Here is a 17054-nt window from a genome sequence, read left to right on the forward strand (position 1 = left end):
AGACACTGCCTGACCTCTGGCCTGCTGCCCTTTCTGTATCATAAACCCAGTGTGTGTGTGTGGGGGGGGGGGATGGCAAAGAGAAGGATCAGAGCGTAGAATTCAGGGCTTGCCTACAGGGAGACACTCAGCAAAATTAATTTTGATTAGCAAAAGGTGTGACTTTAAAGTGGAGTAGTTAAATGGCATTGAACCCCAAACTAACCCCATAGAATAATTGACCTTACTGAGAGCAGTAGAGCACAAAGCTATTTCTGTACAGTTTATGGGAGAAAGCTAAATATTCTACAGGCCACACCCCTCTTAACATGAGAGCTTTGGGGAGGTTGCAGAGAGGTCCCCTGTATCCTTTACTATGACCAGAACTATCTACAGAAGTGAGGTAACAAACTTTCTACAACTCTGCAGGATGTTGTGGGCCCTACCTTATAACTTTTAGCTCCGTGGTTAGCGCACTCATCTGGGACCTAGGAGATCCAGGTTCAGTTCCTTCCCCTCTGCCAGAAGGAAAGAGGATTTGAACAGGAGTCTCCCATGTCTCAGAAGGTGCTGTAACCACTGGGATATGGGATATTCTGATCTGGGGCTCCCCCAAATTCTCCTGTTGAAGCTGTTCTCCTGTGGATAAACCAATGAAAGAGTGATTGGAGCAGGTGGACTAGACCCAGGGTCTCCTACAAAGTGGATGCCCTGACCTCTGGCCCAATGACTATTTAAGCCAGGGGTCTCAAACTCAGTTTACCTTAGGGCAAGTGCCAGTCCTCAAATCCTCCCAGCAAGCCAATCATGTCACTGAAGAAGGGGGAGGACTTCTGCAGGTGTAGCTTTTTCTGTCTTATTAGTGGCCAAGATATCCCCACTCAATCCATTTTTTCACTACATTTAACTCTCTGGAGGGGGAATCACTCAAATTTAATTTTCCGTGAGATGACAAGGGGAAGATAAGCCAGAAGGAGCAGTATTTATATCTTCCTTTTCCCCTGGGGAAAGATAGGGGAGAGCAAATTAAAATGATTTGACTTCTGCTTAAGTGGTTGCTTGATTGTCAGTGTGGAAGAGTTGCTGTTTCCCTTCAGGTGATTTAACAGACATATGGGTCTCCACAGTGAGAGTGAGGACTTGGGCTCTGTTCTGGTTCCTGGGATGGGCGTGAGGTCTAGCGGTTGGAGCACAGACTTTATGCCCAGCTCAGGTCTGGGGTACAATGGTTAAAGTAAAGGATGAGTCAGGATATCCAGTTCTAGTCCAATGTCTGCAAAAAGAAGAACAGGAGGACTTGTGGCACCTTAGAGACTAACAAATTTATTAGAGCATAAGCTTTCGTGGACTACAGCCCACTTCTTCGGATGCATCCGAAGAAGTGGGCTGTAGTCCACGAAAGCTTATGCTCTAATAAATTTGTTAGTCTCTAAGGTGCCACAAGTCCTCCTGTTCTTCTTTTTGCGGATACAGACTAACACGGCTGCTACTCTGAAACAGTCCAATGTCTGTTACTGCAGTAACAATGTGAAGGTGGCAGGGGGTTGGTTACTGCTTCTACCTTAACTTCACTCTCTGGGAAATGGATGTAAGCATGCTCGCGTTATCCAGACATCTCAACATGGTTCTGTTTAAGTGAAAGTCGGGATAATCCGTTAATGTTGTAAACCCATTGAACTCCTCAGATGAAGTTATATAAAACAAGCGAATAGTGGCCTTGATTAACAAGAGAGAATGTAATGCTGACACCTAGTGGAGTTTTACAGAATTGCAGCAGAATGATGAGGGCTGGGGCAGTACAGCGCAGATGTCACTCATTGCATTACATTGGTATCCTGCCATCAAGAAAAGCTAACTGGAGAGGAAATAAGCCAGAAGAGCAAACCTCCAGTGTAGTCAATGGGCTGTACTGGCCGGCTCTAGGCCCTGTGAGTGGAGCTAGGATTGCAGGTACCTTGCAGAGCTCCAGCTGTGCTTCAGGCAAACCCAGTTGGCTCAGTATTGCCCATGAGCTCATCCTACAGACTAGTCCAATGGAGTTAACAAGAAAAGAGTAAAAATGGGACCAAGGGCCACAGAATGGGGCAGCAGCAACAGGGACCAGAGCTACATAATTCTGCAGCTTACAATATTGCATCGGCCCCTTTGGCCCACGGTCCAACTATTTACCCCTGATTTTTACATTCCTCTGTTCTGATTTGGATTCCTTCCTCGTCTCCTGAAGACAGGATAGAATACACCGGCTCTTGATCCATCTTTTCTTGGACAAAATCTTTGTACAGCCCAGTAAATGACTGTTGCAGCAATAATCAGAATGGGGAATAGAGCCCATAAAGCTGGATCTGAAATCAAGCCAAACAGAACAGAAGTCAGGTTAAACCATTTGGAGAACAGGTATATACACACAGCCACCTCTGCCTTCATTTGGTTGGAAGGCTGCAAAATGCCAGGATTCATGTGGATTAACATGGCTCCCTAACGAATCTTATTGTGCAATATAATGGGGACAGGGAGGAGTTCCTGCTGGATTTTCAGTTAGCTAGTGATCAGCCTTGGCTTTGGAGTCAGAGGATGAACAGCACTTCAATTTAGCTGATGTCACTGCACTTCAGAGAAGACCTTCTTCGAATCCAAGGTAGTTGCTTCTAACATCCTGCAGCAGAGAAGTTCCACAGGTTGCTTTTATACACTGTAAAATTGGCAGTTTGAGATCAGAGCAGATCAATATCTACCCCTGGAGTCAATATTTGAGGAAGGGGGGGGCCATGAGGGACTTGCTGACAGACAGGTGCTGTGCAAAAGTGAGAGCAGTGAGCATAGCTGGAGGGATTTAAAAAAGTCTCCTTAATGTCTTTGCAAGATTGTCTGTGACTAGCCATTGAATCTGAGGGCAGCCTGCAGAGATCGAGGGATCAGAAGGCCAAGGTGGGAAGAAGGAAGGAAGTTTTGGGATTAAGCTTCTGGTCTAAAACTTGAGAGACCAAAGTTCAATTCCTGGCTCTGCCACAGCCTCCCTGTGGCAATTCAGGCCAGTCACTCAATCTCTCTGGGCCTTAGTTCCCCATCTGCACAATGGGGACAATCCTCCCTTTCCTCTGCCCCTTCTTGGGTCTCTTACACTTGTGAGCTCTTCGGGGAGCTCGCTCTTCAGATGTGCTTGTTCAGTGCCAAGCACAAGGGGCCCTGATTTCAGCTGGGGCCTCTAGCCACTGCTATAATACAGATAATTTAATGGGGGGGGGGGGAGGGTGCAGAGTTAACATCCCCTGCTGATAGCTCAGCCCTTCTAGACAGAGTTCAGCAAAACTCAGGGCTTGTCTACACTACACTACAGCCACCGCAGTTATTAAATCAGCTGTTTATGTCCACACTACCCTCCTTCTGTCGCTGGCACTGACCGCTGGAGCCCTGCTGCCAGGGCAGGGCTGTCAGCGAGGGCTGTCAAAGGCAGCAACAGGAGATGGAAGCAACAGCCTAACTGCATTGACCTAAGCGCTATGCCTCTCCCAGAGGTGGAGTTATTAGGTCTGCGTAGCAGGCAAGTTACGTTGGCAGGAGGAACATTGTAGTGTAGATGCTCACACAGTTAGGTCAATGTAAGCTGCCTTACGTCAACCTAACTCTGTAGTGTAGACCAGGCCTCAAACTCATGAAAAACTGGAAATACAGAGTTAAAGCAAATGCTCGTGCAACCTTAACTCTACCTCTTGGAGCTGGCAATAGCCACAGGGAATTATCTGCATGCACATCAGCTGCAGTCACTGTGTCGGGGTAGCTGCACTGAATGATGGGCAGAGTTGTGATCTGGGAGGCTGGGAGCCCCTTTTCCTGACCCACAGGTGTGTGGTGAATGGAAAGATGTGCATGTGTGCCTTACTTCAGCGCTGTGTGTAGACTGTCAGTAGCAGGGCCTAGGGGTCTTCTTGCTATGGAGGTTGTCAGTTGGGTGGGAGGTGAGTGTGGTTGGAGTTTAATGAAGGGTAAATGAAAGTACAGTGAGAAGTGGTAACATGAGCTCTGGGGTGAGTGGTTTGCAAATGGGACTGAAGTGATTGTAAAACTGCGCAGATGTCAGATGTAGGTAGCTCCTGTTCAGTACAGTGCAAAGACAGAGGGCGAGTACGCGTTATGGCCATATGGGGCATCGCTCAGAGAGCAGGGTGAGCCTAACCCATAACTCTATTTCCTGGGTCTCAGACATTTTGAGTTCTGCTGAACTGAATGTTCTGGAACAACACAAGTGATCAGTGGGCAACCTTAACTATGTCAATTAAGTTTTTTTGCCATTTAAGTTTTTAGTGTTTTGAACAGAGAAATGTTGGCAGGAGTTAGTGGTCATTTAGGCAGCTGTAGTTACCATTTAGATGTGCAGTTTAGATGCTCCTGCACCCAGAAAATGATCATACCTAGCTCTTTTCATCAGTAAAGCTTGGAGAGAAAATTGTCCCCATTGCACAAGTGGGGAAACTGAGGCCCATCAAATTTCAACACAACCCAGGTTTGCATGCAGATTTTAGAGCACTTAGAATCGTCCTTTAAACAACAGTTTTTCTCAATCCTCATTACAGCAGGGCTGATGCTCCGCTATAATCCTGTATTAGATTAATCATCAACTATTTTGCTCTATCCAGCTCTCCAGCACAGGATAATGATGAAAACGGGGGACATCTTAGGCAGGATAGAGGGAAGAAGCTCCACATGTCCATGTGCAGCACTGGCGGCTCAGGTGTGAAGTGGTTCATTCATCTCAATGAGCTGTTCAGTGGAATGAGAACATGCTATGGAGATAAACACAGCCTGAAACAATAGTTCTGAGCCGTGCCCTGCTCCCGGGGATATTCCCATCCCACCTCCCCAGGGCTGGAGAGCCTGTGATCTGCATCGGGAATGTCAGTTCTGTACACCTCAGTATGTGTCAGCAGTTTGTTCTTAGTGTATCCTCCCAGAATGCATGTTCTCAGCGCCACACCCACAGAAGCAGGGTTTCCCCCAGATCCTGGCTCGCATGAGGAGGGCAGGGATGAGGGCCAGGCTCCATAGCTGGGTACGAAACCCCCAGATCCCAGCTCACCTGAAGATAGGGAGAAGAGCTCAACCTCCTCTTCCCCTTCCCTCCCCCCAGCATGCATAGCAGGGTTGGGCTGATAGGTTCTCCACCTACCTAATGCCAGGTTCCCCTTCCACTCCCTCTAACCCCATCTCCTCACCTGAGCTCCCCAGCCCTTCTCTTCCCCTACACTCATCCATCTTCCTTCCCTCACTGCAAACCCAAACCTCTCTCACCTCCACTTCTCCACCCACAGTTTCCTCTCCCAGCAAGCATTCACATGTCTATTTTTTCTAAAAATATACTCTAGGGGGCGGTATTTTGGGAAATGGAATCAGACAGATTTTAGCAATATACATTCAGATTTCTCCAGACATCTCCCTGAGATGAGACTTGAACTGACACTGGTTGGGTGGGTCAAGTTCAAAGAACTACTGCTTATCCAGCTACAGTGAAGGTTTCAAGACTACAAATGCTGTGGATGTCTCTCTCCACATCCTCAGTATAATCTGTTCAGTTTGTGTGCCTTAAGAACATTGGGCCTTTGCCTATCTAGAGAGCTAAACTCTTTCTTGCATATAATTTTCAATGTTGCTCCCCCAAAGAGGTACATGTGCCATACACTGGCTGGGGTAAATGTTGATAGATGAAGACCATTTGGGCCACATTCAGAACCATGGTTTGATCCCCAGGTCTTGGCACTCAATCAGTAAGGCTAACAGATTCTACCAACATTTAAGAAAAGCTGGGGGAGGGGGTGGGTTCAGGGGACTTTATTTCAAGAACCCTTTCGTTGACCCCAAACTTGTATCACTAACCCTAGCCAGCACCTCCCAAGAGGCACACCAAAGTTCAAGGCAATCTGAGTAACCATGCTGATTTTAGAGCACGTAAGAGTCAAGTCTTAAATAGAAGGCTAGTCTTAACTTTATTATAAAAAGAAGAACAGGAGTACTTGTGGCACCTTAGAGACTAACAAATTTATTAGAGCATAAGCTTTCGTGGACTACAGCCCACTTCTTCGGATATATATACACACACAGACAGAGAGCATAAACAGGTGGGAGTTGTCTTACCACCTCTGGCTGTAGTCCACGAAAGCTTATGCTCTAATAAATTTGTTAGTCTCTAAGGTGCCACAAGTCCTCCTGTTCTTCTTTTTGCGGATACAGACTAACACGGCTGCTACTCTGAAACTTTATTATAGTAGACCTGGTGGTCCAATATGACAGCACTAATGAAAGACTCCTAAGGAGAGGAATTGGAGGTATGAGGGAGTTCAAGTCCCCTTAGCACTCACTGAATTAGAGTGGGAAGGATTAAAGCATACTTTGAAGATTGGGGTACTTAAGCATTTGCCAGCTAATATGATGGTTGGAAATGACACATCACTGCCCAAAGCTGTTAATACTGTATCCTGTAGCCAGAGGGAGCATGTCGCTAGGTAACCAGAGGTGAGCTCTGAGGAGCAGGAGGCAAGGGAAGGGGGAAAGGAGTCCTCTGCCCCCTTATCAGCAGAAAATAGCAATGTCTCTCCAGGAGAGGGGGAGGAGTTGTCAAACAGAGCTCGCAAGGGAGGAGAGGCCCCCCCACTCCTCCAGATCTAATGCGCACACGCAGCCGGGAAGAATGTTGGGCTAACAGGCCCCCCTGGTACAAGCCACCAGGTTCCTCTTCCCAATGTCAGTCCACTTCCATTAGCCCTAACGTGAGCTCCCCAACCCCTCTTTCCCTACAGTCCCCTGGCTGCAGCCCCAAACCTCTGTCACCAAAATGCCCTGACGGGGCCACTATATCAGTGGTAATTAAGGCTATGTCTACACTAGTACTTTTGTCGGGGTTGTGACCTGACCCCTGCAACTCCCAGACTGACATAAGTGTCACCGACTGAATCACCGATGTGGACAGTGCTAGAGATGAGTTTTAGGAGAGCTCTAGGAAAGAATAAGTGCTTACGGGCTGCAGGAGCTTCGTTCCCAGGAATAACCGATGGAGGTGCCATAGGAGCTGGAAGACAGAGGAGATCGGGGTGAGGATTTAAAGCACCTTGCAGGAAAGGGAAGTGCTGCAGACTCTCCCAATTGCCACAAGGCTTCTTCCAGGAGTGTCCATACAGCAGGCAGCTATTCTCAATACAGTGCAGCCCCTCAACTGATCACTGCTCTTAGCCACACACCCGCAGGAGGCCTTGGAAATGCACGACATTCTGCCCCATCCCAGGGGTGGGAGTTTGGTGCAGCTGGTGATGTCATTTGCTAGCACGTGCTCCATCAAAGCCTTCATACCCACTGCTAATCTGTGGCATTCACAGCTCTTTGTGTGCCAAGTGCCTCACAATCACTAACCTGCCACATGAAGTTAGGGCTCTAGCAGCGTGGAGAACTGAAAAATGAGAAGCCACCTCCCCAGGAAATCAGCTCACGTGCTGGTGCACAAATAGCACCCACCCATCTCCACTCATCCATGGCCAGTGACCCTAGAGTCACTTGGGGTCATCTGGGGGATCAATGTGGAACTTACCCCTCACTGTCAGGTTGATGAGAGCCACACATTTCTCAGACAATGATAAGGTAACCATATAAACTCCTTGTAACTCTCTGCTCGAGTTCATCACTGTGAACTGCTCCTGGGATACAGTGAGCTGATCTGTGAAGGTGCGTTTCCCAGAATGAGACTTTCCATTATAGATAAGAACTAATTCCCAGGTGGAACTGGAGGAGTTCCATTTGTACACGTCCATCATCTTTGATGTGTTCAATGAAATAACCACAGTGTCTCCTTCAGACACTGCCCTGGAGATACTGTGACAGTCTTTGAGATCTAGAGAAGACCAGAATAGATTTAGTTTGGCTCAGGGAGGCCTGTTCATGTCAGACACTAAAAAGGGGTGGCAGCAAGTAGTGTTCAGGGAACCCCAGACCACACACTGGGCCTTTGCCTATCTAGAGAGCTAAACTCTTTCTTGCATTTCATTTTCAATGTTGCTCCCCCAAAGAGGTTCACGTGCCATACACTGGCTGGGGTAAATGTTGATAGATGAAGACCATTTGGGCCACATTCAGAACCATGGTTTGATCCCCAGGTCTTGGCACTCAATCAGTAAGTTTAACAGATTCTACCAATATTTCAGAAAAGCTGGGGGGAGGTTTCAGGGGGCTTTATTTCAAGAACCCTTTCGTCAACCCCAAACTTGTATCACTAACCCTAGGCAGCACCTCCCAAGAGGCACACCAAAGTTCAAGGCAATCTGAGTAACCATGCTGATTTTAGAGCACTTAAGAGCAAGCTTTAAATAGAAAGCTAGTCTTAACTTTATTATAGTAGACCTGGTGGTCCAATATGACAGCACTAATGAAAGACTCCTAAGGAGAGGAATTGGAGGTATGAGGGAGTTCAAGTCCCCTTAGCACTCACTGAATTAGAGTGGGAAGGATTAAAGCATACTTTGAAGATTGGGGTACTTGAGAATTTGCCAGCTAATATGATGGTTGGAAATGACACATCACTGCCCAAAGCTGTTAATACTGTAACCTGTAGCCAGAGGGAGCATGTCGCTAGGTAACCAGAGGTGAGCTCTGAGGAGCAGGAGGCAAGGGAAGGGGGAAAGGAGTCCTCTGCCCCCTTATCAGCAGAAAATAGCAATGTCTCTCCAGGAGAGGGGGAGGAGTTGTCAACTTCCTTACCTGAGACAGCTCTCAGTGCAAGCAAAAGCCAAATGGAGTTCACTGCAGAGTAAACTGCAGACCACTCCCTAGAAAGTAGGGCTGTCGAGCGATTAAAAAAATGAATTATGAGATTAAAAAAAATCTAATTTTGATTAATTGCAGTTTTAATCGCACTGTTAAAACAATGAGAATACCATTTATCGAAATATTTTTGGCTGATTTCTACATTTTCAAATATATTGATTTCAATCACACCACCGGAATACAAAGTGAACAGAGCTCACAAGGGAGGAGAGGCCCCCCCACTCCCCCAGATCTAATGTGCACACGCAGCAGGGAAGAATGTTGGGCTGACAGGCCCCCCTGGTACAAGCCACCAGGTTCCTATTCTCAATGTCAGTCCATTTCCATTAGCCCTAACGTGAGCTCCCCAACCCCTCTCTTTCCCTACAGTCCCCTGGCTGCAGCCCCAAACCTGTGTCACCAAAATGCCCTGACGGGGCCACTATACCAGTGGTAATTAAGGCTATGTCTACACTAGTACTTTTGTCAGGGTTGTGACCTGATCCCTGCCCCTCCCAGACTGACATAAGTGTCACCGACTGAATCACCGATGTGGACAGTGCTAGAGATGAGTTTTAGGAGAGCTCTAGGAAAGAATAAGGGCTTACGGGCTGCAGGAGCTTGGTTCCCGGGTATAACCGATGGAGGTGCCATAGGAGAGGGAAGACAGAGAAGATCGGGGTGAGGATTTAAAGTACCTTGCAGTAAAGGGAAGTGCTACAGACTCTCCCAATTGCCACAAGGCTTCTTCCAGGAGTGTCCATACAGCAGGCAGCTATTCTCAATACAGTGCAGCCCCTCAACTGATCACTGCTCTTAGCCACACACCCGCAGGAGGCCTTGGAAATGCACAGGTTTCAGAGTAGCAGCCGTGTTAGTCTGTATCCGCAAAAAGAAGAACAGGAGTACTTGTGGCACCTTAGAGACTAACAAATTTATTAAAGCATAAGCTTTCGTGGACTACAGCCCACTTCTTCATGCATCCGAAGAAGTGGGCTGTAGTCCACGAAAGCATACGCTCTAATAAATTTGTTAGTCTCTAAGGTGCCACAAGTACTCCTGTTCTTCTTTTGGGAAATGCACAACATTCTGCCCCATCCCAGGGGTGGGAGTTTGGTGCAGCTGGTGATGTGTCATTTGCTAGCACATGCTCCATCAAAGCCTTCATACCCACTGCTAATCTGTGGCATTCACAGCTCTGTGTGTGCAAAGTGCCTCACAATCACTAACCTGCCACATGAAGTTAGGGCTCTAGCAGCGTGGAGAACTGAAAAATGAGAAACCACCTCCCCAGGAAATCAGCTCACGTGCTGGTGCACAAATAGCACCCACCCATCTCCACCCATCCATGGCCAGTGACCCTAGAGACACTTGGGGTCATCTGGGGGATCAATGTGGAACTTACCCCTCACTGTCAGGTTGATGAGAGCCACACATTTCTCAGACAAGGATAAGGTAACCATATAAACTCCTTGTAACTCTCTGCTCGCGTTCATCACTGTGAACTGCTCCTGGGATACAGTGAGCTGATCTCTGAAGGTGCGTTTCCCAGAATGAGACTTTCCATTATAGATAAGAACTAATTCCCAGGTGGAATTGGAGGAGATCCATTTGTACACGTCCATCATCTTTGATGTGTTCAATGGAATAACCACAGTGTCTCCTTCAGACACTGCCCTGGAGATATTGTGACAGTCTTTGAGATCTAGAGAAGACCAGAATAGATTTAGTTTGGCTCAGGGAGGCCTGTTCATGTCAGACACTAAAAAGGGGTGGCAGCAGGTAGTGTTCAGGGAACCCCAGACCACACACTGTGTTCTTGGACATAGCTATTCCTTCTGCCTTCCTCCCTCGCCCTCAAGCTCTACCACCCTGGGCCTTTCTGTCCCTTGGAGGCAGCTCTCAATATGGACCCCATGTCACTTTTCTTCTTGTGAGTGTATGAGGCTGTTGAGCAGACTAGCAAAGAGACATAGGTTGTGGTTTCAGTCGATCACCCATAGCCTTATATCTTGTATCCAACCAGAACAGTCAATTGTACTGGTCATTGTTTGGACAAGACTGGAGACAGAGAACTGACTGGCTGTGACTTAAACTGGATGAGACTGAGGTGATGTTGGTTGGGAAAAGCCTCTGGAAAATATGGAAGTAGTGAGGGTGTCCAGGTCGGCGTGCATTTGATGCTTAAGTTTGCCATCTGAGGCAGGGGACATCTTGTCAGACTCCCAGTTCTTGCTGAAGATCAGGTGGCAAGAAGGGTAAAGTTGGCTCTATTGCTGATGTACAGACAGGATTTTACAACCGTTTCTTTGTTATCCTCCATGCCTTTGTCACCTTGAGACTAGACTGTCCCAACACTCTCTGCTTGGAGCCTTAAAACCACTTGGAAATTTAAGGTGGTGCAGAATGTAGCAGCCCACTTGGCAAGCTTTTGTTTTGTTTGGGGCATGGGGAACACATTAAAACTCCTGCTCTACAATCTGTGCTAGCTGCCTATCAGCTTCCTGCTTGATTAAGGTGTTGGTTTTGACTTAAAGACCTAAATGGCCTGTGACCTGCCTAAGAAACTGTCTCTCTGCTGTATTGCTGTAATGTGGTCAGTGGGGGCACCTGAGCTGGAGTCTCTTGAGCATAAATCGGGACTGTCTGCAGTGTTTTGTTAGCCGCAAGCCTTGAGAATTCTCTTTTCCCCCCACATCCTGGTCTCTAACAGCCCAAGTCTGTTAGTCGTTGATTAGGGCATGCTGTAGGGTGCATCTGTTCTCTCTAGCCTGTGGGGGGTGGATCAGGCTGACTAGTAGTGGGGATTCAGCTGAGTGGGGTAAATGAACAGTTTTGTTGGTGTTCTGATCAGGTGATAGACTCTAGTCTAGAGTTTCTGTTGAAGTATTTTTAAAAACAGATTGAGAAGGGCTTCCCAGAGCTTCAGATGGGTGTTCTTTGGTTGTAGACTGTAAAAGCATTTACTGATATTTCTACTAAGGGATCTAAAGGTGATCCTGGGAATCACACTGATAAATTTCAGATCTTACACGCACCATCCCCCTGCTAATCTTTGAAGATTCAATCTCACTTTCCTATTTGTAAATATTTTTCTTATCACTGAGGCCCCCAGGGCATCTGCAGGATAAAGTTGTACTTGTTTAAAAGTGGATTTAAATTACACATGCTCCTCTTCCTCCCAACACACTAGTTTTCACCAGAGCCATTCTCACCTCCAGGCTGCCCCTCCTCCCAAACTCTGATACCTCCCCTGGGGTGGCTGCTCCTGCCTCCCTACCTCTCCTACATGTCCTCTCACTGGGGATGGCACAAGTCTCACACCCACCCCCAGTCCTCACTACTGATCTAAGGAACCCCCGTCCCACACTTGCTACAGCCTCTACACCCCTTTACCACCGTCCCTATGGACCCAGTATCCTCCAGGCCCCTCCTCCCCACAATGGCTGTAGTGCCCTCCCCACAACACTGCCCCAGCCCCCCCTGCTCCAATCCTCCCACTTTGGCTACAGTCACCTCAGCACAAGCCTGCTCCCTATGGTCCCCACCATAAGCTCCCCTGCAATGGCTGTAGAAGGTGGGGGGTCCCTCTTGGCAACCCCTTACCCACAGCACCTCCCTAAGCAACAACCCCTCAGACTCTCCAATGCCATGCTCCCCCCCCAAAAAAAACCCTCTCCCTTGCAATGGCCATGGTGCCATCCAGGCCCCCCCCATAGCCTTCAGTGTCCCCCATTCACAGCCCCTCTTCAAGGGCTGTGGTGCTGCTGTCCAGCCCTCTGCCAGTCACTATCACTGTGGTGCAACCTCGCAGTGGCCACTGGATCCCAGACCTTGACACCCCCTACCCCCCTGGAAACTGGCTGTGGCACCCCGGGGCCCCGCTTGCTATAGAGCTCCACCCCCCCCAAAGCCCACCAGACAAGTCTGAGACCCACCAGGCCCCCACTCCTACAGCCTCATCATCTCACTTAGGCTTGGGGCTCCCATTCCCCCCCAAATGGCCCCAGTGTCCCCCCACTGTTCTCCTTCCTACATGCACCCCTTTACTACAGCCCCCCCAATCTCCAGTCTCCCCTCCCCCAGTTCCTCCCTCGTCACACACACCCCGGAGTGTCCCCTCATCTCACATCCGCCCCCCCCCCCCCGCATGCCCCTTGAGCATTGCCCCCGCCCCCAAAGGCCCGGCCTTCTATCCACAGCCTCCCCTGTGTCAGAACCAGACAGGGAGAGGAGACAGAGCCATTTCCAGTGCTTCAGACACCGCCCCCTCCAATCCCTGGGGGTAGCAACAAGCTCCCCCCTTCCCCCCAACTTACTAGCCTTGGCCTGGGTCTCCAGGGGGGCCACCACCAGCAAGCACAGAACGAGGGCGAACGCTGCTTCCGATGGCTCCTGTCTCCCTTCATGCCTGGTACAGGTACTCCTCATTTAACTTCATCCGGGTTAACGTGGTTTCGTTATGTTGCTGATCAATTAGAGAACATGCTCGTTTAGAATTGCACAATGCTCCCTTATGACTGTCTGGCAGCTGCCTGCTTTGTCCACTGCTTGCAGGAAGAGCAGCCCGTTGGAGCTAGTGGTGGGGCTTGGAACCAGGGTGGGCCGGCAGCCCCCACATCAACTCCCTTAGCCCAGCAGGCTATCAAGTGCCTGGCAGTTCAGGTGTCCCTCCCCCCACTGCCTTGGAGCTGCTCCCAGGAGCCTTCAGCCTGCTGTGTACTTAAGAGTGGGGTCAGCGTACTTAAAGGAGTAATGCGCATCTCTCTACACATATACACTCTCTGTGTCTGTCTCTGCCATGCTGTGTCTCCTCCCTCTATTCGTGCTGCCTTGTAGAGTGTGAGGTTACATTCAACGTGTTAATCCTTGAGGGCTCACCCCAGTGCTAGTTCATCATTTAATTGACAGGTTTCAGAGTAGCAGCCGTGTTAGTCTGTATCCGCAAAAAGAAGAACAGGAGTACTTGTGGCACCTAAATTTGTTAGTCTCTAAGGTGCCACAAGTACTCCTGTTCATCATTTAATTGTTTGTTTAAAACTTCTACTGTGTGTGTGTATATAGATATCTAGATGGATGTGTGTGTATATAAAGAGTCTTATCTGGCAAAAAAAAATTCCCTGGAACCTACCCCCCCGCGATTTACATTAATTCTTATGGGGAAATTGGATTTGCTTAACATTTCGCTTAAAGTAGCATTCTTCAGGAACAGAACTACAACGTTAGGTGAGGAGTTACTGTAGTTTGTTCCTCACACTCCTCCTCGGTCTTTCCTATGAGCCTTGCTCCCTCGCTGGACGCCAACTCCACCAGGCAGCCCCTCTGCCTGTGAGTGTGAGAGGCTGTCTGAGCAGGGCACCCCAGACCCAGAGCGGGTGGTCACCAGAGAACTACAACTCCCGTGAGGCCCTGCGGCAAAAGGGAGTTGGTGCGGGGGGGGGGGGGGAGGACAAACTTCATGATAAACTATTGTTTTATGACAGCCCTCCTCTTCCCACCCCCGCTGTTCCTGTGCCCCCATGGGGCCACCCAGCATCCCCTTGCAACAGCCCTGAGCCCAGTACCACCAACCCCAGTCCATATAGCCCACAGCACAGGCCTGCACCTGGCATCCTCCCCTCACTAGCCATCCCCCCTGCAACAACCCTGCTCCCCCTTCCCAACAATTCTCCCTCCCTAGCAGAAACCCAGGAACTCCCTTACTGTGACAAACCCTGGATCACCCCCCACCCCTTCCAGAGTATCTCCTTTCCCCCACACACACACACAGCAACAGGCTCATTTAAACCCCTCTCACTATGGAGCCCCCTTCTTAAAATCCCTGCAGCGGGGAACATTTACCTCAATAACAATAAAAAGAGCTTAAAAACAAACATTGGTGTTGAGCCCCTTTAACCTCAGCCGGACGCTGCTGGGCTACTGAATCCAAATAAATCAATGAAGAGCATCTAAACCCCGCTGCTAATAGCTCAGCAGCCCCCATCTCTGTGTCTGCTTGTACAGAACTCGGCTTGTTGTGAGTCTCTAACTCAGTGATACTCAGAGCTCAGTGGTTCCGGAGCCCAATTAGCCACCAGCATCACCCGAAAGAGCCACAGGCGTGGGAATGGTGGTTTAGTTTATAATTATTCTCACAGCAAATAAGTTAACTTAATTGGTTAATAACATAATACAAGCATCCTGATTGGTTAATGATTAACTCAGTGTTTTAATATGTGCTGCAGAGAGTCACAGGAGACACATTAAAGAGCCACTTGCAGCTTGTGCCTCAGTCTGAGTTATCACTGCTCTAATGTATTATAATATTTCTAAATGTGCTCTAATGCGCTGTGTAAAATCAAGTCTTTATGGGGTTAGTTTGGGGTTCAATGCCATTTAACGACTCCACTTTAAAGTCACACCTTTTGCTAATCAAAACACTAATTTTGCTGAGTGTCCCCCTGTAGGAAAGCCCTGAATTCTACGCTCTGATCCTTCTCTTCTCTTTGCCCCCCTTCTCCGGGTTTATGATACAGAAAGGGCAGCAGGCCAGAGGCCAGGCAGTGTCTGCAGCAGGCCCGTCCGTGCAGTGGTGCCCAATCACTTTTTATAGTGGGGATGCTGAAAACATGCTAACGAAACTGTAACCCTGTGTGTTCAAAAGTAATGTTAAAAAGCGCAATTCCTGCTCACACCACACGGGTGCAGCACAGCTCGGGATTCTCAAGAATGATGGCATAATGCTAGTTTCGTTCTCACAGCACCTGGAACTTTTCACCCTCTGCACCCCCAGTTCCCACAACTATGCTTCTATGCAGGGAACTTGTTATGCCACGAGGCGGTGCAGGGAGACTGTACAGGAGACCCAAGCCCACACCCCAGCACTGCAGCTCCAGGGCTGTGTTCTGGATTCACTTTTTGCTCTTTGATAAAAGTGCCCCAGGCTCCTCTGTCCAACCAATATTCGTCCGGGCTCCCCGGCGCGGTTAGTATCTGTACCGAGCTTTCCCCAGACCTGCCACAGGAGAGCTGGGCACTCGCCTGCTCTAGGAGAGCCAGGCAGGCCCTGAGCGGGGCTGCAAAGTGCATTAAAAGTTGACCTCAGGACAGTGGTGCTAGGAGGGTGACCAGACAGCAAGTGTGAAAAATCGGGAGGGTAATAGGAGCCTATATAAGAAAAAGACCCAAAAATCGGAACTGTCCCTATAAAATCGGGACATCTGGTCACCCTCTGTGCTAGAACAATTTCTACAGTGGGGGGGGGGGGGGCTGAGAGCCATTGCAAGAGCCAACAAGAGTCAATTGTAAACCCTGTATAGAACAGAAACCTCTTCAAGCCAGGGGCTGCTGCAGCTCCCCCCAGTTCCAGCTCCCCCGCCGGACACACACACAGCCCCTGCATCTGCCCCACCCCAGGTCTCCTCAGCCCAGAGCTGAGCCCATCGGTAGCTCGGTCCCCAGCCGAGTGGGGAATCAGCACCCCCAGAAATTACCCTGGGACCAGTGTGATCTGCCTCCACCCCACCCCCATGTACTCGGAGTGAGACAGTTTCCCCGTCACCAACGTGTGACCCCCCCCCCCCCATGTGTCTCTTCTCCTCCCAGTTCCCTCCAACCCGCCCCATTTCCCCTGCACCCCGGGCTGGGTCACTGCCAGCCCCATCTTCTCCCCTCCTGACCCCAGCACCCTGTCCCTCACGGGTCTATGGGGCTGGATCTCTCCCTACCCCCTTCTCCCCTCATCCCCTCCCCCCAATATCCCCTGCCTCGGGGGGTCTGTGGGGCTGGGACTCTCCCTGCCCCCTTCTCCCCTCATCCCTTCCCCCCAATATCCCCTGCCTCGGGGGGTCTATGGGGCTGGGACTCTCCCTGCCCCCTTCTCCCCTCATCCCTTCCCCCCAATATCCCCTGCCTCGGGGGGTCTGTGGGGCTGGGACTCTCCCTGCCCCCCCGGCATGTCCTGGCTCTAGGAGTGAGTCAGTTTCCCTGGACCGACTCCCCCATGTGTCTCTTCTCTCCCCCAGCCCCATTTCCCCCGCCCCATTTCCCCCGCCCCCCGGCTGGGTCTCCGCCAGCCCCCTTCTCCCGACCCCAAATACCCCCGTGTCTCTGGGGCCGGGTCTCCCCCCCCAGACCCGCGCCCCCCTTGCCCCGGCCCGGGGGTAACAGACACTCACCGGCCTGCGCCCGCTGCTCTGCCGGCGGCGCGGGGGGGAGATCTGGGAGAAGAGGGACAACGTGCAGTGTCTGCGATAGAGCTCGGGGCGGGGCCAAACATGCAAATTCCGTTCAGTCGCGGCCTGGGATTGGGTGACAGGCGC

General features: G+C 49.9%; 1 protein-coding gene across 1 annotated transcript; it reads right to left on the reverse strand.

The window, feature by feature from the left end:
• Positions 1-1700: 1700 nt before the first annotated feature.
• On the reverse strand, positions 1701-17054 carry LOC101940267 (uncharacterized). Its single transcript, XM_065564289.1, has 6 exons — positions 16911-17054; positions 13074-13222; positions 10160-10459; positions 7547-7846; positions 6983-7033; positions 1701-2321 (listed from the first exon to the last, which is right to left on the reverse strand). Exons 2-6 carry the CDS (start codon positions 13183-13185, stop codon positions 2158-2160), a joined length of 927 nt encoding a protein of 308 aa, XP_065420361.1. The 5' UTR covers positions 13186-13222; positions 16911-17054; the 3' UTR covers positions 1701-2157.

The sequence above is a fragment of the Chrysemys picta genome, chromosome 12 (genome assembly GCF_011386835.1).
Source record: "Chrysemys picta bellii isolate R12L10 chromosome 12, ASM1138683v2, whole genome shotgun sequence".
In the NCBI taxonomy this organism is placed as follows: Eukaryota; Metazoa; Chordata; order Testudines; family Emydidae; genus Chrysemys; species Chrysemys picta.